This window comes from Pithys albifrons, chromosome Z (assembly GCF_047495875.1).
Source record: "Pithys albifrons albifrons isolate INPA30051 chromosome Z, PitAlb_v1, whole genome shotgun sequence".
Taxonomy (NCBI): domain Eukaryota; kingdom Metazoa; phylum Chordata; class Aves; order Passeriformes; family Thamnophilidae; genus Pithys; species Pithys albifrons.
In genome coordinates this window covers 73607146-73633201 of record NC_092497.1, presented here as the reverse complement: position 1 = coordinate 73633201, position 26056 = coordinate 73607146, and the positions used below count along the sequence as shown (strand labels likewise).

Below are 26056 nucleotides of genomic sequence, written 5' to 3'. Positions count from 1 at the left end.
ACTTTAGTGCTGAAACTGATCTGTTTTAAAAACATCATGTGAAACGTTTGTAAAATACCATATATGCTCAGGCTTTTTATTTTGAATAATTTGAAATGAGCTGGTGGAAATAGGCAACCAAAAAAACCCCAAACTCTTATGCTTTCTAACCTAGCGTTAAGTACATTTTTAAGAACAACAAACCTATTTCCAAACAATACCTATGGTGTGGATTTGATCTGCGAAGAAGCTGGTATTTCATCAAGGCTTCAGGAAACCACTTAAAAAATTTCTTTATAAACCAAAATGAAATATGTTTATTTCCATGTGGGATGCCTCTAGAGGAGCTGACAAATAACAAGTTCATCAAAATGACAAGTTCAAGATATTTTTCTTGTTGACTGTAAATAACCTCCCTATGAGCCAGTTAGGAGTGTGGAGATCAAAGGCCCAAGCAGCACTATAAAAGCAGCATTTACAGGGTTAAGGGAAAGCCTCCACAGGCTTCCTCAATACAGTTAATTTCCTGTAGGCACTGCTCACTGGGTGCAACAGTGAAGACAAGCATTTTTGGACTTGCTTTGAAGTACAACAAAAACCAACACATTTTAAAGGACACCTAAGCAAGCAGCTTGACCTTATGCAGAGTAAAGAATTATTTTAGGTGTAAAGAGAAGGCTGGATGCATGGGATAACTTGTAAAATGGGTTGCTCAGTTGGGAAGGGTTGTTAAGTCTTGAATTACAACAGTTTTATCAGTGCATTTATTCTCCTTAATAGCTTGCTAAGATCGTTCTTTTTGAGGCACTAGTCAAAAGAGCTAGAAAAGTGTTTCCTAATGCAAGGCTTGACCACTATGATGATCTCCACACAAACCATCTTCAGATTTCAAGAGTGAGTGCAGGCTTTACATCAAGTAGACAAAGCACTGCCAAGAAGTCTTTAGCCAGAATTTAAGAGGCTGAGTTGTAAGTCACACCACTGTTTAGTGACCAACATCTGGGCTATGTGTGTCTCCTTGCAATGCTATCTTGCTTACTCTCAGTAATGAGCTAAATCCTGCCTTAAGACAAAAAGTCTTGAATTTTAAAGCAGGTTTTCACTACAGGTTCCTGCTAAGACGGAGACAGATTCTGCACCTGTCCAATCTGTTCTCCTTCATTTCATTAACCTTCCCTGCCCTTTGTATTACAGGGTTGGAGGTGAAGGAAAAGCTTTATTTGTTGTGCCAGGTAAGACTATCAGAATGATCACTATGCATTAATTTTAGTTCTGACAGTCAATGCAAATTTCCATTTAAAGACACCTACAGCACCAGATGGAGCCCTTAAAGCAAGAAAGTGTAACAAGCTCTTTCACAGCAGGCACAACTGTATCCAAAGCTCTAGCCTACAGACGGAAATCCTTTTTCCCTGCCTACACACTCTCCCACGGCATAGGGCACTTTCCCTACTGACAAAAATAACATTCCCACATCTACCTCTGGGGCTGCTCCTTCTCCAGCAGGAAAAGAAGGAAGCCCAGAAGAGTCCTCTAGCTGTGCAGTAGCCCATTCTGGGCACCTTGCTAGCTGGCAACTGAGCACTGTGTCATAAATCATGATCTGCGGTTGAACAATCTTGCTCCATGTACAGAATGTGGCAGAGCCCTATCCATGTGGCCCTAGGCTGGAACTAATACAATGAGGAGTAACTCAGGCACAGCACTGCTGGTGGGTGGTGTGGTTTCAAGGTGGGTTAACATTAGTCCCAGGGTTTCGGTGGGGTGCTTTGTGGCATCCTGTGGCACATACTGTGTGATGGCTGGTTAGCCTAGGGTAGGTGACACAATCAAACACATCCACACCCCTTCCCACAACCCTCTCAACAGTGCAGTGTGCTTCAGCTCATCTGGCTATATGTACAACCCAGGGCTGTATTGAAGGAGCCATACCAAAATCTCAAAATGTACACAAACTGGAAGGAAGGATGTAAATTCAACCAAAGCTCATCTTCTGCAAAAATGTAAGAGATTAAACAGTCAACTGAAAATGGAAGTAGCTCAAAAGGATTAAGTGAGCAAACTAGAAGCATGCATGTACTTGTCAAAAGCGGGACTCAGATCCACTGTGAGTTTTCAAAAAGATTAATTAGGTAAAAATAGATCACAAAGTTGTTGTCAGATGACGAACTATTTGCTCAGCTGGTGTTAAAACAATGCTTATTTTGCAAAACCACTAGCCTATGGGGAAACTATGTTAAACATTAACCAAGAAGAGGCACAAAATAATGAAGCAGCCTTGGTATGTCAACTCAGCCCCATATTTGGGAACTAAACATCAAGTGGTTGACTATAACTTCAGGATCTAAGATGACCAGAGGGACGTTTGGGACAGAACAATGCATGTGCCAATGGGAGGGGAAATTTGTTAATAACATCGGAGAAATTATTATCGTATGTATGTTTATTCTGGGAAAAATCAATTAATATATATGTAAAGTACAGTATATAAACAGGAGCTTTTTCTGTACTTGGTATGCACATTATTTTGAAGAAAATATTCCCTCGTGCATCCAGAGCCAAATGAAGAGTGCCTGTTTCTTAATGCTACATTGGTGTTAAGGAGGCTTTGACCATTTTTTGTAACAATTAATGCCGGTGCAAAAAACTAACACTGCGGAGGGCAAAAAACTGTTTTCATATTTGAGAAATATAGGCTTAATAGTGTGCTTTTTCCTTTGATCACGTGAAGTCAACTAAGTCTCTTCATGCCTCAGTTCATTATCTATAAAAGCAGAATAATTTCCAAGTCTAGAGCACATTTCTTTCCCTTACAGGGTTGTTGTGGTGATTAATGTATGGAAGATTTGGAAGTACTCCAGTATCACCAAAATGGATCTATTACATATGCTAGACTAAAATGGGAAAATTCCTTGTATCAGCAGAAATACAACTAGAAGATTAGAGCAATCCAACTTCTGTAACAGAGTATCTACACTATACTCCAGAAACTATACAAATAATAACTTTAGTTAATTCTTATTTTGCATAAATCTGCATCACACAGACATGAGACATGTAAAAGAAGAAATACTTCTGCACTGTATGTAAACCTTTCATCAGACAAATTCATGAGAACCTGAAGCCACTACATCTGAGATGTAAGTAAATAGTCCGAACAAAGTTTCAGAAAGAAAATGCTGCTGGTTACTAATGCTGTTGTTTTCTAATTACCTATGCATAACAGAAATGTGCTATCTCCAAGTTTGTGTCTGAAACTATTTTTTCTCAAATTAACCTTATGTATTTGAAATGAGCACAAAGCCAAACTTCCAGCTGCCTAATAAACTCAAACCTGTACTTCAGAATGTGTAAGACCTTCTCAAAGGCAGCCAGATGTCAGATAAGCCTCCCTGATTTCAGAGATGCAGAGCCACTATTCCCATCAGCATTCTTTTTACTATAACCCACCAAGTACACAGTCTTTTATAGCTCTGTGCTATGAAGTGTTTGCACTTAAAGCACTCCACAAATATGAAAAACAAAAGGGTATGTGCTTATTTGATTAAAATCCAATGTAAATTATATGCAAAATAGGTGCAGCCCACTGGTTCATGGCAAGTTGCCAGTAAAGAACTTTTGTGCTGAAGGATGTGCACTGCTTATTTAAAGCTTCATATCTCTGTCATACTTGTACTTCTGTTTGATTATTTTACGATTTTCTACAACTAAATGTTCTTTCCCATATCCACTCTCTTCCTAATTAGCACTCTATTTGCTTACTATATGACATCAGGCAATGCAAAAAAAATTTTGCCACATGATGCAGAGTGATTAATCTGTGATTGGCGTGAGTTCAATCCAATCTCAGCTTATGCAGTATTACCACTTCTCTCGCTTCTTGCTTTTGTAATCACTCAACTATTGTTACTCCAATGCAAATTCATTTCAGAAGCATGTTCCTGATTCTGGGCCTCAGTTCCTCGCAACTCCAAGTAAAGCACTTGGGGCCCTTCTTACAGGTCTGCAAACAAAACAGATTAGCCCAAAGTAGCTCTAAGTAGAGGGGCAAGTGTATTTCAAACACAAAACTATCCAAACCTGATTAAAAAGTATCCAGGAAGTGACGCAGAAAATCCACCAGTTAGTTTTTGCCAATTCTCACTCAATTTAGATGATCTAAAACTGATTTCCCAAATGCTGTTCAAACACTAATATGGAATATATTTGTTTTGATTGAGCTTTAAGTCCCCACTTTTCAGAAATTCCTCATTTTTCCTTTATTCGAGGTTGAAATTTGCTAAGATAATTTTTTAGCTCCCTTTAGAATTGTTCAGGGTATTCCCCAAACAGGGAGGCAAAAATAATTAGGGATTTGACATGCACAAGCTGATATTTACAGTAACATCAGTCCTAGTACATGTTTGCTGGAAATAGCTTGGTATTTTTACCCTTTGTTTTAATATTTATAGGATTAATAACATATTCAGGCCCTGATCCCACAATATTTAACATCTGGGCAAAACACTTCTTGCTGACATCCACAGGGCTGTGGTTTGGCACAACAAACATACTGCATGTTAGAAGAAACAGCAATGGCAGCAGCAAAAGCCAATTTCTTCCTTATCTCTTTTTGTGTTTCCCTTCTATTTGTGAAGACAGTAAGAATAATATGGCAAGCATAACAAAGGGGAATAATGAAAATACTTGTGGACAATTGCTCAAAGTGGATCCATAAATGGCATGATTACTTTACTACTGTGGTGTTTGGTTTTAGGACTTGAAGCTCCATGGCAGCAGGTGACAAAAAATAACTGCATAAGACAACTTCAATGCTCCAAAACCCTATGGGTACCTCATATACCACCTGGTGCACATGTCACAGCAGAGGCAAGGAGTACCTTTATATGCCTTCAGAGAGCAATATAAAACAGTGTCTTCTCCTTCCATCACAGTAGTGTCTTCACCCCTGTGTACTTTGCCAATTTCCAGCTGACCTGCGTAACAGTGAACTTGATGGTTACAAGAAAACTACAATCAGAATAACAAATATGAAGCATTTCTCCTCTCAAGTAAGATCTTCCAGATCATACACTAACTTTCTCCACAATCAACCAACATAATCATCTTTTACAATATGTTAAATGCATTAAAGATTCCAAGCAATCAATGTTCAGGCACAAAACTCATGCGCCAGAGATGGCTAGAGCAAACTTGCAGGTCCTCCAGGGCCAAAACTGCCTTTTCAGCAGAGATATCCTAATGTAATGCTATTCTTCTGCCTTTATTCTCTGCCATGCCTTCAGACAGACATGAAAAGCAGGACAGCTGGAAAACTGTGAATCAGACACCAAGGTATAAAGGTTAGTCTCCAGGAGCCAGAAATTACAAGGATAGGCATCTTAGACATGTATTTTTAAATGCTTTCTTTCTGTCTCCTTCTTTTCCTGAAGGACTAAATGCAAAATGAAATCATCTTACAGAAGGACAGTCGCTTCCCCCCTGTGCTCAATCATTCCAGTCACACTATGTTGTCCAGTAACCTGCATTGATAATTCCTCATGAATAAAATGCCAACATTATCATCCACAGCTATGCTGTTGACATGCTTTTGCTATTTCACTAAAAATACCATTAATTTTCTGGCTTCACAACAGCTGAGCTACTCCCCATTTGAATATACAAAAGAGTATTTTGTTTAAACCAAATTAAAAGCGTTCCAGTAAATGACTTCAATTTTGCTGGCTATGCTACTTGGTGTATACGGTTCTATTTAATCCCCTCTTTTCTCAACTCTCCCCTTTATATAGCCCCCTCCTTTTCTCACTTTTTTTTCCCCTCCCCTTAGCTTTTTATACTTAATCCTTTCATTTCAGGAACTGGATTTGCCCAGCAAGACATCCACAGCCAGAGCAAGCTTCAAAAACATTGTGCCAAAGAGTTAAGGCAGTGGTGAAAATTGCCTTCAGTCTGCTTTTTTCACCTGTTTGCCTGAACATATTTAGCAGTAAGGAAAGGAAGGGAAAGGGGAGGGAGAAACATATAAATGCTGAATACACCTTCCTTTTCCCATCCAGGCAAGCATCCACATTCCCCATTTAAGCTGGAATGAAAACCACCACTTCTGCCAAGCCCTCCTGGCATCTCACCACTTTATTTGTTCTCATTTGTATCTAATGCTTTTGTCAACAGTTCAACAAAAGTCAAAGCAAACAACCCACTACAAACACTGGGGGTAACAGCAACAAGCATGAATCCTTCACAATTATTCAGTCCAGCTGCTCAGTGCCTGTCCAGGCTGCTTTCATTTACAACAGTGTCAACAAAAGGCTGAAACCCAATAACTAGGTGGGTCAATACTACCACTGTAAACCCTCCTGTGAAGGAAATGCTCTTCTGCTGCTTAACTGCTTCAGCAAACATGCAGAATAATTCAGTTAGATAGACAAGTGCTTGCCTAATCATTTGTTGTGTGAATTATTCAAGGCTTTCCCCTTGAACTCCTAAACGATGGCTCTTCAAATATTTCCGAAGAACCACCAGATGTTCTACTGGAGAAAAGGAAACATCAGGCACATCCTGACATAACAGAGGACAATGGTAATCTGTGATCTTGAAAAGCATTAATGCTTAGAGGATTAATGCCTTCCTTCATCTTGCTTTTGGTGTCACTGTACAGAAAGCACACAGCTTTTCATATACTAGCGCTAGGCATGCATCAGTTTACGAGCTGCTTGATCCCTACACATAAAATCAAGGCTCTTGCCTATAATTTTTCTTGCTCTTTTTCATGTGAATTGTAAAAGCGTTCTCTCTGGAGAATATGTAAAATGTGGGTAAAAACTAGCAAAGTAATTAGTTAGGTTAGTGCAGAGAGGAAATACGCATTCAGTCCCACATATCTCCCTTTTTCCACTGCCCCCCACGCTCATTTGATCTGCTCCTAATCACCCACTTTCTGTTGCCTGCAAACAGAAGGCCAAAGTTCATGTGCGTTTCTCCAGAGGTTTCACCGGAGTTCATGTTTACACTTTGAACGAGAAGAGCAAACTAGTCTTATTGCATAGAACTAAGCTGCTAAAAACTATGGCCATGCCACCCTGACGTCCAATCTCGTCAGGATCTCAGAGGCTGAGCAGGGTCAGGACGGGTTAGTACTTGGATGGGAGACCTCCTGGGAATACTGGGGGCTGTAGGTTTCAGTCCTGAGGACTTCAATGTCACCATCCCAGCTTGCTCAGCCGTGGCAGATGAACCTCAGGAGTTAAAGGGTGGGGTCAGTTCTGTGCACGCTGTGCCTCACCTAAAAAATCCACTGCGCAGGCTGGAAGGGCACACCCACGTGGGGAGAGCCCTGCCCAAAATTTTCATTCATGAAGCCTAGCCATGATGATGAAGTTGCTAAGCATTATATATTTTACTTCAATTGCCTCTTCCTATGGGAAACAGCCACCTACTCGTTTTCATCGGCTTTTCGTCACAATCATATCATTACATTAACATATTTAAACTTTCAGTTAAACGTTGGGAAAACGGGCAAATTAAGTAAAAAATGGTGCTTGTTTTGATTTAATTTTATTGGCAAGAACAACACTGGATAGGTACAAATGTTTTTCCTAAGACAAGTTCACATATACATCACAGTGCAGTGTTGGACGGGTATGTATCTTCAGCCAGAACACAGTATCAAATACACTTATGAATATTTTATTTTTGACATCTAGAGTAACAGTTCTGCACACTGGATAACTAGTATTCCAGATGGAATTCCTAGTAGTTTTACCACTTAGAAAAATAGTAAGAGAAATTCTCTCTGTATGTCAAATTGAAGAACATATTTTTGGTATTGTAATTAGAATCTGTAATGTATTTTGTTTGCAAAACACATGGCTTTACAGTGATTGTACTGTAGCAATCTCTGGTGTTGTGTGTTGTCTACATGAAGAGACTTCTATCAATGTTTTCTTGCCCCAAACCATCATGAAACACTTGTCTACTAAATAGCAGAGCAGCTCCATCAATCTGTGATGGGCTTAGCTGTTAGTCCCCACTACTAGTTAACCCTATTCTACTTGGTGAGAAACTTCAGTTGTATTTACTACTTTACATCAGGTTATTGCTATTTGCAATACTAAGTTTGTCAGTATTAGCAGGACTGTTAAGAGTCATTAGAACAGGATTTGCAGAATTCAGTTTAGGGTCTACGCAGAGGAAAGGCCAACAGAGAGCTACTGTAGGACAGAAAACATCTGATATCAAAAGGATCAAAAGGATTACAACTTGCAGAGATTAACAGGGAAAAAACTGCAGTATGATGCTAGATACTCTAAAAAGAATAGGGAAGAGACACATCACAGTCTTTGATGGTGTCTCCTCCTCTTCATCTAGAGCATGAAGAAGGGTCCAAAAATGGCACCTCCAGCCTTTGCCACAGCTGAATGTAATGCTGCTAGCAGAAAACCTTTATGAAACATGCAAGAGTCATACAGAAGGTCTGCTAAATAACTTAACTGCTTTCAAACACCTGCAGTGCGATAGAAAGTTTTTAGCCTACCTAGATGGTGAGCATACAGTGCTTTTTCTAAAGGCATTGAACTGATCCTAGACAGGCAACTTTTCTGTGCTAGTCCAGGGTGCCTTTGCTACTCTAACACCAATTATGCATACTGATGGACACTTGGAAAGATACCATATTGCAAGGGAATGGCAGAGAAAGGGTTTCTCTCACCCCACAAGGTTTAATTTTTATTTTAAAGGGATTATGTTATAACTATTCAGCATTGAAATATTTTTATATTTTGCAGCATGAGACAACAAGGCTCATTACAAAATAATATTTACTCTTTTCTCAAAGCAGGGGAGGAAAAGCAAAACATTAATTTCTTCAAGGGCTAAAATCAATTGCAGTTTGGTATTTTTAAAAGAAATAGAGAGGTGGGACAGAAGTTCAGCAAACATATCAGAAAGAAATGAGAAATATAAGCACACAGCTATAATTGCTGCAGGTCAGATACAATGATTTTCTAATGCCTGCTGTTTTAAGATCACAAGGCAGTGCCTTATATTATTTAGGTCAGCATTGGCTTTTCAACTCAACACAACCAGAGACTTCTATATAGTCTGACTACTTTGTTAATAAAATAAAATGAGAAAAGGACTCAGAAATATGTTGCTGTAGCTGATGAGTTTTATGTTGGGAGTGTTCTGTGCCAAAAACCCACTCAGCCCTGTGGGCAACTCTTCTGTGGTAGCTTCTTCTAGTAGTTCTTCCATATTATGGTATTGCACCTCTGCAGAGCACACCAGTCTGACAAAACAGGACTCGGTCAGCAAAATCAGTGTTATTATTTATTTTGACCTGTCAAGATTAATAGCAGAAAAAATACTGCATACCCTCTTTCAAACAATACAGTGACTTGAAATATGCCAGCTTCTGTGTATGGAGAATCTGCAATATATAGCTCACCCCGTTAATAAAAAAAGGAACAAAATCTGTTGAAATTTTTTTCATTCTCCTACCTCTCTGCCCAACTTACTCATAAGTATGCATTAAGAACACTCCCACAGCTGCATTCATTGCCTCTCAAGAGGCAGAAAAACAGAGGTGCAGCTGTGCCTGCTAATATTAGTATGCAAACAAGTAGGGTTGGACTGGCAGCTATACCTCACTTAAAAGCATCTTAGCAGTCTTTGATAAGCTTGCAGATCAAAAAGAAGTGACACAGAGCAATCTGCTGTCCTTTTAATGCAATTAGCAAATTAAAGTGGCATTTCACTTCCAATACTTCATTATAACACTGACTGCACCCAGTATTAGCTCAGGATACAATATACACAGTGTTCCCCCTACAGTGATTCCTGAGACTTGGTGAAGAACTGGGGCAAGGCCTGCACTGGCAGCCAGTAGTCTGCACAGCTTCTGAAGCCAGACATGAAACCTCCATCCTGGTGCACCGCAGTGAGGTTGAGGGCAGACACAGGTCAGGGCAGAAAACACTTGGCACCTGGCAGGGCACTGGCAGGAAGACAACAACCCCCATACTGGCAGTGCTCTCAGTAATTGCTCCAAATAGGCAGTGAAAAATACCATACCCCGGGTTTTGGACCTCACAAACACAATCGTGGCTGAGTCTCTTGCCAGGTCAGCTGTCACACTACTGATTTTTGTTAAGCCCCTACATTTTATGATTTGTGTGAGACCTGCTACCCCTCAACTTCAATTTCTACTACAACCTGGTAAGAATGAAGCACAGAGTGGTGGAGTAACGCCGAGTGGAAACAAGTGCTCATTTCAATTTTCCTCTTAGATTACTTTTGTCATGGAAGACTGACAAGCCAAACAACACCGCAACTTAGAAGAATAATTTTTCATTTGTTGCCTCCCGTGCATCCAAAAGCAAGCTAAGAGCATTCCATTGAGACCAATGTCAGGCTAAATCCCTCCACTGTGGTAAGTACTGCTGGGAGGAACCTGGATTCATTCCCTCTGCCAGGAACTTGGGGCATCCCCAGGGTACCCTCTAGCTCCGGCCCTGCTGCTATCAGGCAGCACTGCTCCACCAGTACCAAGGAAAGAACAAACTAAGGAAGATTAATTCACAGATGTTCATGCATTTCACACACAGGGTGCCCTGTAGTCTGTTGCCAGGGCAACAGGAGACCACCAGTGCGCGCTTTATTGGCTTTATGAAGTGTGTCTCAGGGGCTATAGTCCAAGAAATGCTGCATGATAATCTTCAGGCTTTTCAGAAGCCTTGTTTTGTCTTTATCCACATTTAACCCTCTGAGTGTTATTAAGAGCATCACTATGCATGTCTGGCACATTAAGAAAAGTAGTGATAGGAAGTGGGGAGACATGCACAGTCTCTGCTTCCAGCCTAGAAACCCTGGAAACATGTTCTCAGTGACTGCTCCTACCCACTGTGTGTTAAAGTTTTAGCCCACATGTCGCAGTTTAAGCTGATCCCCTCGCTGTGTTAGTACAGCTGTGTGTGTGGACAAAACTCACAAAAGCAAGTGCATCAGCAACACAAGTGTCACAGTAGACAAACAGACTACTGATGGAAGCACATTTTCTCAGTTAACATCAAAAGAAGATTAAAAAGAAAAATAAGTGTCCCACCAACTTCCTAGACACATTATGAGAAAAAACACACTCTTATTTTGAATCTCAACATGTGACACCATCAAGCCAGCCATGCCAAAACCTTAATCACAGTATCATCTATAAATTTAAACAAACCAATTCGTCTCTTCTCCTCGCTCCAGGTCAGTGTCATGCATCTCCCTCTGGCTGTCCTCTCACCAGCCAAGGCAGGGCTGCAGACAGGGAGCAGGAGGGAAGAAGGGTTAAAATCACAAATGACACAATGCCTAAAGCAGCAGCAGCCACCACTGACATCAAGCAGTAATCCAGCAAGAGAAGAGCGGGAGAAAGCGAGGGTGGCAGAGGTGATCAGTAGAAAAAACGGCCTGCATTCAGGCTTGCAAGAGGAAGGGTACACAGGGACAATAATTTCCTGGGAAAAGCTAAAGCCTAACGAGTATTTACTCTGCCTCCTTTATTCAGACAACCAACCCTTTTGTGGCAGGGGTTTCCTGACTGACAGGAACCCAAGGCCCGTTAATAGGATTTCCATATTATTTCCAACACCTGCCTAGAAGTTATTTGTTTACATTGAACAAGGCAAGATTCTCAAATCAGACATCTGCTTCTGGTTTGGGCATATTTTAGGAAACCATCTAGAAAGAAGCTTTGTTGCTATGGAGACATTTTTATTTTCTTCCCATAGCTGGCTGAAAAACATTAGCATTTCCAATTTTTTGTTCTTCAAAAGACCAAATGCTGCTTGAGGAAACATAAAACTTTTCAAATTGCTATGCAGAATAGGCTAATCGGGCTTTAGATATTTAATTAATCTTTCAGCTCAATTAGAGCTGTACCAAAGAGGCAGAGAACCATGCAACTTTCCTGAAAACTGCCCATAGCAAATTCCTGATGTCTGGCCTAATTGCTTCATTCCTCAAAGCACAGTTAAAACTTTGTAATTCATGTTGCACTCAGCAATCTTGCATAACAACTTGTGAATCAGACTACTCATTTCCCTCAACTTATAAAATCAGCCGGAGGAGACTGACAACATTTGGACTAGGAGTGTGCTTCTGCCCCACTGCCAGGGAAGAGATGGAAGGAGCAATATAAATATTAATATAACTATTAACCTACTACTAGCATTCAGTGACTTTAGTGATATGACAGGAATTTCCAACACATGTCATCAATGTCACAGAATCAAAGGATACATTTTTTCCTCCCTTTAGCAGATAATCTGCACACCCAAAGAGTCCACTGATTTGTGTAAAAATAAGGGATGTTTCAAGTTACTTTGGACTTAAGGGTTTTAAAGACAACTCAAAGTCAAAATATTAAGTGCTTAATAAAAAAAAAATTAACAAATCACAGTGCCAACAGAAATCTATAACGGCATCTAGTTTGTATCCTGCTTTAAACAAAAATTGTTAAGTGTTGTTAACACCTACGTAACTTGACCTATAAATGCATTCTTAATTCCAGACTCATTCACCATGAGTAAACTGGTGTTAAGACAGCATCCGAAGTAGGATTTTAATCACGCACAACGATGAGAACTTTAAAAGATATAATAATCAAATTAATTCCCTCCCCCTATTTTTTTCCTCCAGCTATTAAAGTGCCAAAGCCCTTGCATTGGAGACTTTTTGCACCCATCTCCTCATCCCAGCAAACTTCCTCTTCCTACTCTATGATGTGAAGTCATAATCCTGTGTTATCAACATCCCAGTCTGTTGCCATGGAAATAATTAGACATGACTGCTGAGGTTAGAAATTACAGCCCATGTATGTGTTTGCCTTCTGGGTGAAGAGAGTATCTGGAGAAAGAATATTTGAGTTACCCTAAATCACCAAGTGGCAAAATGAAAGTCTGATAGTGAGAAGCACTACAGGAATTTCACCAAATGTGGGCACACGACTGTGTAAGAGTCACCCTGTGGTAACTGGCAAAAGGATGCAAGGTAAGAGGACAATGTGCAGTTACTACACAGAAGCAGGTAATAAGCTATTGCATTAAAGAGGTGAAGCCAATGAAAAATGGTAGAAGCAGCCATTTGATACCAGGGTATGTGGTGTTACTTCTACATGAACATGAATACTCTACACTAAATCAGAATTCCCAGATGACCTCACGAAAAAGACTTAAGATGTGACACTGTATGAACTGAAGAAACATAAAGCTCATTTGGGGCAGGGGGGCAAAGGGGAGGGAGGTGGGGGTAGAGAAAAGAAGAAAAAAACACAGCAGGGATATATATACCTGAGGTTCAGTTTCACGTTCTAAAAGTCTGTTAAAAAACATGAGGCTTGAATGACATACTACAATTCTAGCTATGAAAAGGGTTTTAAGAAAAAAAAGCAGTATCAAAAAATCCACTCCTGAAGACAGACTGAGACAACAAACAGGACCCTGCTAATTAGTATTTGTTCTGCTTCAGCATACAGTTATTGGACAAGACTGCAACAAACAAGCATGTCTCACCCAATCACATCATTAATCCACTCACGTTCACCACCTGAGGACCAGCTATGCCCCACAGATATTTATTCATCTGTTCCACGAACAAACAATTACAATACATTTTCTGGAATTAGGGCACCTGTTACATTCAGTACAGCTTACAGGCCCAGAAGCAGATATCAATTAATACTGAAAAAATTACTGTATCACAAGACAACAGAAGTTACTCATTACTATTTGGTAATGCTACCCCCAAAACACCCATGAAGATCAAAACCACAACTCTTGCAGAGCAGTGTAGTTCAAATATGCTCTGCTTAAAACTACCACTGCATCATTACAGAAAGCATAATAGATGCAATGCCTCCTTTCCGAACACGGAAAGGCACAAACAGAATCCATGACACAAGTGAGAAATGTGTGGATTTTAACTAGCCTGAGAAGTGCTTTTCAGCTGAACGGTAATTAAGTGGGAGAATAATAAAATGATCAGGAAATAAATTCTGCCAATTTCTTTAAGCTTGTAACTGGTTAACTATTTCTTTGGCTTGTTAAATACATACTGAATGCAAAGATATTTGGCAGGACACTCATGCCACTAGAGGAAGTCACATTTAAAAGAAACCTGACAATTAGGACAAAGTCCACAGCAATACATCACAGCAGTTTATGTGGTGTTCCTCTATCAGCAGAAGAATAAAGCCAGCAACATAATTACATCTGGTAATATCCAAAGTCTTATACTATATGTTGGATATTTTTATTTTAAACTATCTTGTGTTTTCCCGAAGCATTACACTCACACAACTCTTTTTTAAGTATCAGGTTATTCAGGAGTAAGCAGCTTACTCTTAATTACAACTAAATGAACATAGGACTAAACAATTAATATTGGCTAACAGCTTGTGAAGTACTGGAGCACTGCCTACCATAAATGCAAATGGAATGCAGGAATCTCACCCATCCACTTTCCCTTAATCTCCCACAAATGTAATTATTAGCTTTCACACAGATTAAGGCAAAAGTAATCTTATTTCTAAATTCACCTCGGTTTGCCCTGACAGACTTCTTTCTCCAAATTCACCAGTATGTTTGTCAGAAATTCATCCCAAAGCTGCATTCAATTCATTATTTCAGATTTTTCCATTAAAACTCTTTATTTTTCCCAGAGGAATCTCAAACTAGCTGTTTTACTCCTGCCACAAGAGTACAGTTTTAAATTACTGGCACTTCTTGCTGCTGAAACAGTAACACCCACCATCAAAATGAACAACATTTTCACTACACTGGCAAGTCTTACTACAGGCATAGTCTCTGCCCCAAATAATTTAAAATTCAGGTGAAGAAAAAAAAAACAGAACCAACCCAAACTCAAACAAACAAACCCCAAAAGAAAGGCAGTGCACAACAGGCATATAAGGAACGACATAACCTAAATAAACAAATAACGTGGTAAAAAGTTACACACGTAACTGCATGAAGCAGTGCTTCAGAAGACTCAGAAGACTCCTTAAATAAGCTGCTTAGGGTGCATCCTAGCTAGCTCTGGCAGGTCCACAAACCAGCCAGCACCTGCAGTGAGAGGCATGGGAAGAGATTGTTAACACTAGACTACTTTTTGCCAGGTGGAGCGTTAGCACACAAAATGTTTCCATAGTGTTTTCGAAGGGCATTTGCAGAAGGAACTTTGTCAAGGACCAGTGAAACTTTTGCCACATTTGTCCCAGGGAAGGTACCAGAGCAGGGAAGAAGGACATGACTCCTTCATCAGGAGGTCTCATAGGAGGCAAAAAAAAAATTTGGGCAGTGCAATTATCAAGCAAGAATCCACTTTAGAATAGTATCTTTTTTTTCTTTTTTTTTTTTTAAAAAAGAAGTTTTACAGCTTCAAAAAGGAGACACACCAAGTCCTCCATGAAAAGCTGCTTGGTTAACTGCAGAGCTGTTTGTCTTTCTGTCTAAACACATTACATTCCCTCCAAACCCTTGAGCACAGCCCTGGCACATGCCACCCTACTCCTTCACCTTTTGTGCTCCACAGCCTTGCCACTGCTCAAAAAGCACTCCCATGACCCAGTTTACTGCATTTAGAGTTTTCCCACACTTCAAACCTGGCAACAGATTTGGAGGACTGAATTCAAGAAGAAATCAAAGAGCACCCAAAGCTGCCCTTCTTCACAGAGTTTGCTGTGCCAATGCTGATCTATTATTTAGGAACAGCTCCTGGACAATCTCGTGTTACCTGAAAGGTGACTACTCAGCTTCAGCAGTGAACTGCTCACTCCAGAGATACACTGGGAAGGATGTGAGCCCAGTCTAGCTTATCAGGCAGAAAAAGTCAAGAGTGATGCATCTGCCTTTTCCCTAGTCTACACTAAGAGGAGAGTCAGGACCAGCACTGCTAGAGAAAGCAAGTGTCACTAAGAAAACCATGAGCAAATCTAAGGTGCAGGAAGTCATGGCAAGAAATAGGACATTTCAGCCAAATTTCTTTCTTTGTAGAATTGTGTGTTGTGTACTTTCATTGTCTGAATTGCACACTAAAGTGTAAATGTACACTTTACGAGCTCTTTTAAAATTTGCCCTGCTTAATAATCTGTATCAGCAAGAAAACACTTTAAAGTGTCTCTCACAATTAAACCCAGGCAAAACCTTATATAAATCAAAATTTTGCTACCATATCAAAACATTACACTGGGGCTGTATAACATCGCCCATTTCCTCATTACATGCTACACTAATTACTACCAGCAGATTGAGAATTTTCTGCACATTAGAGGCTTTTAGAGGAGCTATAAAAAATTTCAGGCATCATTAATTTAAATTTGTATTGAAATTTCCTTTTGACAGATGGCCAAAAATTACTTACTATTTAGAGTACCAGAGCCTGCCTGTTTGCACATTCAAAGAGGAAAGGAAAAAATTAAAAGGAAGAAGGAAATTTATGTCACATTCATTACCTGTTAAATGTTAAGGAGCACTATCCTGCATGAATAAATTATTTCTTACAAGCACACAGACTCCAGCTGCTGGCAACTGGCACGTTCTTGCTGACAAAAACAGTCTCAAGTCACACAGCAGACAATCATAAAATGTCTCTCTTAACTGGGAACCACTTAAGGGAGGACAGATCGATTGAGCAAGTGACTAACTGCTACTCTGGGCATCACTAAAAACTTTTAAGGAAATTAGCAAACTATTTCACCTTGCAAAACTGGCAGTAAGTTCCATAATGCTGACACACAAACCACTTCATAACCTGAACATCGTGCAAGACAAACACCTACCTATCAGTTCAAAGTAAACTGGTACAAAGTAGTGATGTTGTGCTCTCCCCTCCTTCTGGAAGCTGCATGAGTCAACAGTGCCTTTGAATCAATCCCAGACAAAATCAGCCTTCTTAGTACAAACGCTCCCCCTAACACCCAGGTCAGCAGAAACACCTCAGTCCCACAAATGTTACAGAAACATGACTAGCATATACTGTTTAGAAACAGTGAATCGTATATACTAGCAGTTCTCCTCAGTTACTTTCTTGATTGAAATCCTCATGGTTCCAACTGTGCAGCTATTCAAACTTGCTCAAGAAAGCAGGTGGGTTTGTATTCCCCATATTTAGGCATATGGCCTACTTGTACGTTTGTTTGAGTGCAGGAAAAAAGGAAAACAGACTAAACCTATCTGTTCACAGCGAAGAGTGGATGTTCTAGGGAAATCGTAATTATCTGTGCCCAGATTAATGCATAAAGCAGTAATAGCAGTTTCTAACCCTCATGACAAAGAAGCTGAAATGAAATCCGACACACTGTTGCCTTACGTCAGCAGATCGACAGCTTCAGTGCCTTTGCTGCTCACAGTAAAAAACAGCAAAAACTGACAGTTCCTGTCAGCTCCTGGTTGTTATGTGGAGCCATGTGGGTAACCGCAAAACTGACAACCATCATCTCAGTTGCACTTGGCTGGGACATGTCAGAGTTGCCAGTGGCAGAATGGGTGCACTGGGGCAGGCTGTGGGACACATCTCCACCTGTTACTGATGAAGAAGCAAAGGCACGGACACTCATACATCAGCCCTGGCTGGACACATATCTTGGTGGGGGCAAAGCCTATGCCCAGAACCATGCTTCTCTCAATGCTGTCTAGGGCACACTAACATCTGCCTGACAAGATCTCAGTAATTTTGTCTAATGTACTTGGAATCATGCTGTGAACATTTCTTCTTGGCCAACCCCAAGAAGATATATATAATAATCTTCCTAAAAAAAGCACCACTATAATGTTAACGAACTGATTTTAAGTGCTCAATAAGGTGGGTATAGGTCTTGCCATTTGTAAGAGAAGTGTAACTTTTATTTCACACACCAGCACCTAAAAAGGCTTGATCCTATGTTTCTGAAAACTGTGCAAACTAGGAGAGGAGTTTGATTCCGGAGAGGGCAGGACCAACATACATCTCCCCTCTTACAGAATGCAAACCTCAGGAGCCTCTGAGAGACTCTGGTGGCTTCCCAGTACAGAAAAGCATCCAGGCAAATATGCTGAATCATAGTTGTACACATCACTGATTGCTCAAAATCATACAAGCTGGAAGGTGTGTTATTATGTCTACTTATGGACACTACCATACACAGGATGGTACACACAGATATGTTGCAGAGTCATTCGACACTTGAAAATTAACTTCTGAAAAAGGAAGGTAGAATCCTCAGTGAAAGTACCACCTTCATCTGGGTAAGCAATGGCAGCTCACTCCTCTCCAGCTGCTTGGGTCAGGACAGCAGGAAGTACCCAACCTCTTACCTGAGAGAGACAGAGCTCTGTATCCGTAACTGCATTGTAAGGAAATATCAGAGTGACACATACAGTCTCTGAATGACTTATGACTACTGGCTTATTCTTTCTGTCTCAGAAGCTTGGGCAGAGACCCTAGACAGACCTTTCCTTCTATCCAAGAACAGCCTCAATGCTGTTCCAGCAAACTTCCTGGTCAGCATGTTGCTTGCAATCCTAGCTGCCCCACTACTAGCAACATCCTAAACGTGATACACAGTCTATGCAGGGTGCTGCTAATCAATACATGCATCACAACTCAGTTTCACTTGGTGACTTTTTCCACCACTCTGGGCCATACTTCAGAAAAATGCATGCAGCTCTGTCGAGCTACCCTTTAAGCCTAAGAAATGGAATCCTACCTTGATGGAGTCTCTGTCTGCACGTAGAGCCGCCCCAATGTGTAAGGAGGGGAAGAGATGGTGGCAGAGGATGAAGACATGGGGGAAAAGAGAAAGAGAAAAGTACTAGTTCGTTTACATAAAATTATACATTTAGCATACTTAGAAGAAAGAATCCTGATGTCTGTTAAATAATAAATTACACAGATGTTAACTCTTCTGTACAGTTAGCTATTAATGCTGCACAGCCACATTCATAAAACCAGATTTCTAGCACTTGAACACAATTTCAGGCTACTGTTAGATAATAAACACTGACGTAATTAGCGAAGAACTCTTCTGAAAATTCCTTTCGTCCCTCCTTTTTTTTTAAACAAAAGAGTTTAAAAAAAATTTGAGAAATAAACAAAACCACACACTCATCTGCCAGTGCCTACCTCTTTGGTGATCGTTATCATGGTGCTTCTTCTCATCTTTAATTGGGAGGTGGGACTGCCCTCCCAATGCGCTGGAGAGTGCCAGGAGACCAGCACTGCTGCCAATGGGTGGGATGGCTGGAGGCTGCAAGCCTGAGGGATGTGGAGTGAGCGGCACGGGAAGACCATGTCCATGTGACAAGTGCTGGGCCTGGAGTTGTTGCTGCTGTGAAAAACAACACACAGATATTGAACTTGTTCAGGGACCTGGGGGTTGTCTGAATGATCATGTACATCAACCATGATCGATCAGATCAACCAATGCATCTGATCGATCCAGGTACCAACACTCACAAACATCGTGGTGTTTTAAAAATATCCATTATGTTTGGACATAACACATTCAGTAAACTTCAGGCTGAACTGGAAGAACAACAATGAAAATGAAAAAACAAAACAAAGAAAAGGAAATAAAGGAAGGGAATGTTCCCATGTCTGAGAAATTTTTGTATTTCTGAGAAGTATTACATTTTTCTCTGTCTAGCAGAAATGCACATGTACACATCTAATCAAAACATATGCAACTATAAAAGCAGTTATATAATTTAAAAAAAGCTGAAAATTGAGAAAATTAGTGTTAAACAGTTCTCCCAGCGCTGCTGCACAGCGTGCAGTGAAAGTTAATTTGAAAGAGAAAACCTGAATTAACAACCCAGAAAAGGAAACTGGTTGCAGCCACCATTTTAAGCCCTTTAAGTGTCCTCAGCGGTACTTGAGCAAATTACTAAAGAAAATCTAATGTAGCAAGGCTTGGGTCCTCCTGTAGGCTTGCTCAATAATGCTGAAATAATTGGGCACTCTGTGCACGTTTAGTGATGCTCGAATGAAAAGCTAGAGGCCTGCCCTTGTACTCTTCTCTAGCTGCTGACTCTGTGTTGTGACAGGTTTATTTGAGTGGGACTGTGATGCATGCACCAGTAACTGCACTGACAAGAGTTTAAAGTCATTTTTACCAGTACACTGGCAACACATAGAGAAAGCCCTTGAGAGGTTTGAACTGGAGTGCTTGACCTCAACCAGGGCTGCATCAAGCTCTGTGCTATACTAACCACTGTGGGGTAGGATAGACTATTGCTATTCACTGGGAAAGCAAGGAGAAAAAAAACAAACATATTAAAACCAGAAACAAAACAGGTTAAAAAGTTTAGTTAAATATATCCTGTTCATGTCTAAGGCTTGCACGCTAATTGTCCAACCAACTTCTATTCATACCATAACTAAATTAACTCTGAAATTTTCGTTTTCAAGCATGTATTGCTCAGGTTGAGGGTAAATCAAATCCTGAATCCTTTGGGATTGTTCTCTCCCCCCTGCATGTCTGTATACAAGATTTTGGAAGAAGAAAACAAAACTTAACTTGCTTTGCATAAAATCATTTCACCTTAAATTTCTGATTGCTGAGAATTGAGTTCCACTTTTGTTTCGTTTTCATTTAAACCTAAATTTACTTTCCACCTAGAAACCCATCTCTTGACAATCAACAGACATGTTCACTTGACTATTTCCTTCCCCACCCCAGCATGAATCTTTACATAAGGGTGAGCTAAATGTAAAAGGCTGCAAGTCACACACAGCATGCTACATTAACTCATGCAGCACACTGTAGGCCTCCCTCAATACCCCACTCTGAAAGTACAGATCCTTCTCTTCCTCTAAGAAATAAAACCCATGCAGTGGAATCAAACTGGCAGTGTCACACAAGTATCATCCAATTCAGATCAGTGCCAGGGAAAGAAGGGGAATTATCCAAAGGAATGGTTAGGGGAAAAAAACACAAAAGGGAGAGGTGGGCCAACAAAAAAATAAAACCAGAAAGAACATCTTTCCAGGCGGAAGAAGGGAAGGCTCAATCTTTTTCCTGCTTGCAAATCCATGTCATTCCAGTAGGTGTTCCTTCTTATAGGAAGTATCAAACATATTTTGTTTGCTTGATGCTCTTACGGCTGTATACTTTGGTTTTCAGAATTTTAAATTAACTACAGTGAAATGAAGCAAAAGCAAACAGTGCATTGTTTAGCTTCAGCATTTGAATGGGGCTGCCTTAGAGCAAGGAAACAATATGGCATGCCTGACTTGGGGAGGGATAAGAAGATCAAGCTAAAGAAAGGGATGGACAAAATAATCTGTGGTCTGATTTTGAGCAAGGAATGTTCCATTCCTGTTTGAGAATGTGCTATAAACTACTGTCTGAATGCCAGTGGATTAAAGCAAAGACTTTGAGAAGAGCTTGAGCATATCAAGAGTGAGCTTTCCCCTTGTTAACTATTACACTGCCAACCAAAGAGGGACACTCATTGCACAGTACTGTACAATCTGTATAGTTGCCTACTGACCGACCCTACTGGCATTATAAGACCTCCTCTATGAATATAGGGTGGTTTCCAAAGAGCTAGAATAAAGCTACACTACGAATGTAATCCCCTTTTTTTATTGCTCTTTTTTGGGAACCTCTCTACATAGGTCAGCAAGACAACAGCACCAACTAAATCTTGGATGTACTGAGCATCATTAATATACCTCTCAGACATCGTATGGCCACTAAGAGTACTATGGTTAATGGTACCTCAGTGCCTAGCAGCTTGGCTGACCCAGTCCCACTTGGCCAAGAACCGATGTGTTTTCACTGCAAATCGAATTGCAGAGAGATCTGAAAATAACTGCGGAGAGTAGGGTTAAAAAAAAACCAACCCGGATCCTTCCTGCTGTGCAGAACTTTTCTGAAGAGACCAAGTTCTTAGATTAAAAGTGACAGGAACCTGAAATCTGGAAAGAACATGGTACCTGAAGTAACAAAAGTGTCATTCACAAATACAACAAAAATTTAGTACAGTTTAGTCACATTGTAACAGCACAAAGGAAATGTCTGGTACAAAAAACAGACAGTTAAATAAATTTAGGGTAACACCCAAAAATCCAGCATAGTTCCCCATGCCTGTGCCATACAGCCATGGATAATGTTGTGCAATGCTGTTAGACTGGGTTGGGAGTAATAGTCCAACAAGAGGAGGATGATAGTGGACTAGGATTGCACTGGTATGGGAAAGGACTATGACTTTCTTCAGTACAAGAAATGATGTTGAACACAAAAAATGAGGCACTAGAAATGACTCAAATGCAAGTGATGCACTGAGCAGGTTTTTCCACTCAGAATACAGAGGAAGAAAAGGAAGTAAAAGTACATTATCCTGTAATTACTGCTCTTTGCTAATAGGATTAGTTAAGAAGGTAAAGACAAAGTGACATCACACCTCTGATTGCCACTTTCAGACCTTTGAAAACTATTACTGTATTCAAATATCCAGAACATTGACAGCTTGGTTTTGCTTTCCCTTGTCCATAGGGTGTCACTGGTGAGCATCAGGTGGCCTGCATGCAGCTATGTGGTTACACTGAAACTTGGACAGGCAAATCCTTAGCCCACTGGGCATCAGGTTAGTGTTACAAAGTGGTAAAAAAGATGATCTCCTCTAGTCATCAAAATGCCACAGATACGGAGGAGTAAGGCAACTTGGAGATATTCTCCACACACAGAAATATTCCACTATGGAATAAAGTACATTTGTTTCTGCACGTAGCACAATTTAAAAACTTGCAAGGAAAGCCCAAAAATGAGCCAGCAGAGCAAGCAAAATTTTTTTGATGTTGCTGTAATGCCTTCTCTTCCCCTTTCTCCAGTTTTGTTTTAAGTTATTATCTTTAGTCATGATATTTATGAACTCTTACCATGTGCTTAACTTTAGACAATCTCATTACGGCTGACTTCAGTATGCATAAAATCAAGCGCACATTTTCAGCATCTACGTATAATAGGTGAAAACTTTGATGCTATTTTCCAAAACTATTTGAAAATATGCACAGCAATCAAGATAGCTACCTAGAAATATGCCCTATGGAATTGCAAAATAGATTGTAATATTTTTAAGGTAAATCCAACATGCAAAAAAAATACGAGTAAGGGGTAAACACAGCAATCAGAAAGAAACCAGAAAAGAAGACTGCATTCTTTTAGTAATAAGTTTAGGTAAATGATAATTTAAATCAGCTCAGTTGTAAAAACTGAAGTAAAACATTCAAAACATATTAATGCTTGCCAAACAAAGACAGAATTTGGTTGCTCCTAGTGTTACTTTTATTTTCTGCATACTATTCTAGGCAGTCTACACTAAGGAATAAAATAACTCCAAAGTCATGTCTAAGCAAATGAGTACAAAGGATTTGCAAGATGTCTTTATCTAAGAATCACCGATTTATACAACCACAACTCTAAATATTCACGCTTAGTTTAATTCTTTTCCCAACACATCTTAAGAGATCAAATTTAAAGTAAAATGTGGTAACAAACTCACTAACAAATTAGTTACAAATGCTCTCTTGTTATAGTCAGCACATTCAAAGCCTATTTTCCTGGAAAAGGTTCAAGTTTTTACTGGATACTTTCCAAGCAGCTCTGTGTTGCAGTAGTCTACCACTTTTCCTCTTACAGAACCTGAAAGCTCACCGCCATTACCCTAATAACCTGAACCTCCTTTAACCTGAAGACATTTCTAATGCTAATAAACTGAAGTCTCAAAAAGGTATTTTTTTCATACTTATACAAATGTATTCATTACTCATACCTGCAATACTGCTGGGAAGGGAATATGATAAATCTGAATAAAATAGCTTAATTGTTTGTTTGAAATAAGTTAGATGATGTGATTGATTGTTTAGAGTGCATCATTAGTATGACAGCATACTGATGAAAAAGAAACTAAGGTGAAGAGGAAACAAATAAATAAAAGCAATGGCTCACAAGTACACACTATGTCAATGGTCTGAACACCAGCAAAGTCCTCTGGGACATACATTTATGAGTGTGCCTAGGATGATTACCAAGTTTTACCTATCACGGCTGTTCACACCCTTGATGTGTTCTGCACTATTTTGTACTTCCTTTGTACTGTTCTCTCTCTGGTGACATACCATTACAAAAAAAACCCAACTTTTCTAATGTTAACATACAACACAGCAAAACAGCTTACAAAGAGAGTCTTGCAGCAGTTCCTCTGGTAGAATGGTTCTGGAGCTATATGCATATATACCATATGACTGGTGTGCCATAAAGAGACCATGGTACTGATGTACGGTAGAACAAACTACAACCCTTAATCGTTTACAGAATCACAGAATATTTCAAGGAAGAGTGATCATTTTGAAAATTATTACAGTGCCCAGAGTAAAAGGAACTACCCTGGTGGGAGTCTATAATAGACCACCAAGATGAAGAGGTAGATGGCAGAATTCTCACCATTGCAGGTCCATTTTCTCGTAGAGGATTTCAACTTATGTCTGCTGTAAATACAACGCAGGAGGTTCCTGGACCATGTGGAAGATACTTCTCAGTACAGTGGGTGAGTGAGACAAAAAGGACTGGTGCCACAATGGACCTGCTGTTTGCGAACATAGATTACTGGGAGATGTGGTGGTCAGAGGCTGACTTGGGCACAGCAATCAAAAAATAAAGAGTTTTCAGTTCTTGAAGAAGAAGGGCCATATGGGATCCACCCAAGGGTACTGAGGGACCTAGTGGAAGAGCTCACCAAGCCACATTCCATCATTTACCAGCAGTCCTAGGTAATCAGGGGGGTCCCAGTTGACTGGAAGTTGGCAAATGTGACCCCCACCTCCAAGAAGGGCCAGTAGTAGGATCCAGAGAAATACAGGCCTGTGAATTTGACTTCAGTGCTAGGAAAGGTTATTGAATAGATCATCTTGAGTACCATCATGGACATACAGGATAACCAGGGAATCAGGCCCAGCCAGCACAGGTCTGTAAAACACAGATCCTGCTTGACCAAACTGATCCTTCTTCTGTGACAAAGTAACCCACTTAGTGGATGAGGGAACAGCTCTGAATGTTGTCTACATGGACCTTAGTAAAGCTTTTGACACCATTTCCCACAGCATTCTGTTGGAGTAACTGGCTTCCGATGGTATGGATGGGTGCACTATTTGCTGGATAAAAACTGACCAAAGACCAGGCCCAGAAAGTAGTAGTGAATGGATCACATTACCTGGTGGTGGCCAGTCACTAGTGGTGTTCCCCAGGGCTCAGTATTGGGGCCATCCTGTTTTAACACCTTTATTGATGATCTGGATGCGGGGCCTGAGTGTACCCTCAGTCAATCTGCAGATGATACCAAGTCATGCGGGAGGGTAGGAAGGCTCTGTAGAGGGTTCTTGAGTGGATCGATAGGCCGAGGCCAACAATACAAGGTTCTGCAAGGTCAAGTGCCAAGGCCTGCCCTTGGGTCACGACCACCACAGGCAGCAACTACAGGCCTGTGGCAGAGTGGCTGCAAAGTCCCCCAGTGGAAAAGGACCTGGGGGTGCTGGTTGACATCTGACTGAATATAAGCCAGGAGCGTGCCCAGGTTGCCAAGAAGATCAATGGCATTCTGGCTTGTATCAGCAATTGTGTGTCCAGCAGGACCAGGGAAGGGATTGCCTCTCACTGTACTTGGGACCAGAGCAGCTGCACCTTGAGTACTGCGTCCAGTTATGGGCCCCTCACTACAAGAAAGACTCTGAGGTGCTAGAGCAAGCCCAAAAGGGGGCAATAGAGCTGTTGAAAGGTCTGGAGCACAAGTCTTGTGAGTAATGGCTGAGGAAGCTTGGGCTGTTTAGCCTGGAGAAAAGGAGTCTCAAGTGACTTTTATCACTCTCTACAACAGCCTGAGAGGAGGTTGTAGTGCACTGGTCTTTTCTCCCAGGCAACTACCTAATGGATGACAGGAAATGGTCTCAAGTTGCACTAGGGGAGGTTTAGATTAGAAACTAGGAAAAATCCCTTCACTAAAAGGGCAGTCAGGTATAGGAAAAGGCTGCCCAGGGAGGTGGTGGAAACACCGTATCCAGA

At 40.5% G+C, this 26056-nt stretch overlaps 1 protein-coding gene across 3 annotated transcripts in view; it reads right to left on the bottom strand.

The window, feature by feature from the left end:
* LOC139684328 (transducin-like enhancer protein 4) overlaps positions 1 to 26056 on the bottom strand; it is a 98276-nt gene that overhangs the window by 23572 nt on the left and 48648 nt on the right. For 2 of the 3 annotated variants that reach the window (XM_071580139.1, XM_071580141.1), the window contains 2 exons: positions 19120 to 19324; positions 18704 to 18720 (listed from right to left, as the gene is read on the bottom strand). In XM_071580139.1, coding sequence (XP_071436240.1) covers positions 18704 to 18720; positions 19120 to 19324 — 222 coding nt within the window. The remainder of the gene's footprint in view (positions 1 to 18703; positions 18721 to 19119; positions 19325 to 26056) is intronic. The other variant, XM_071580140.1, reaches the window with a different exon arrangement.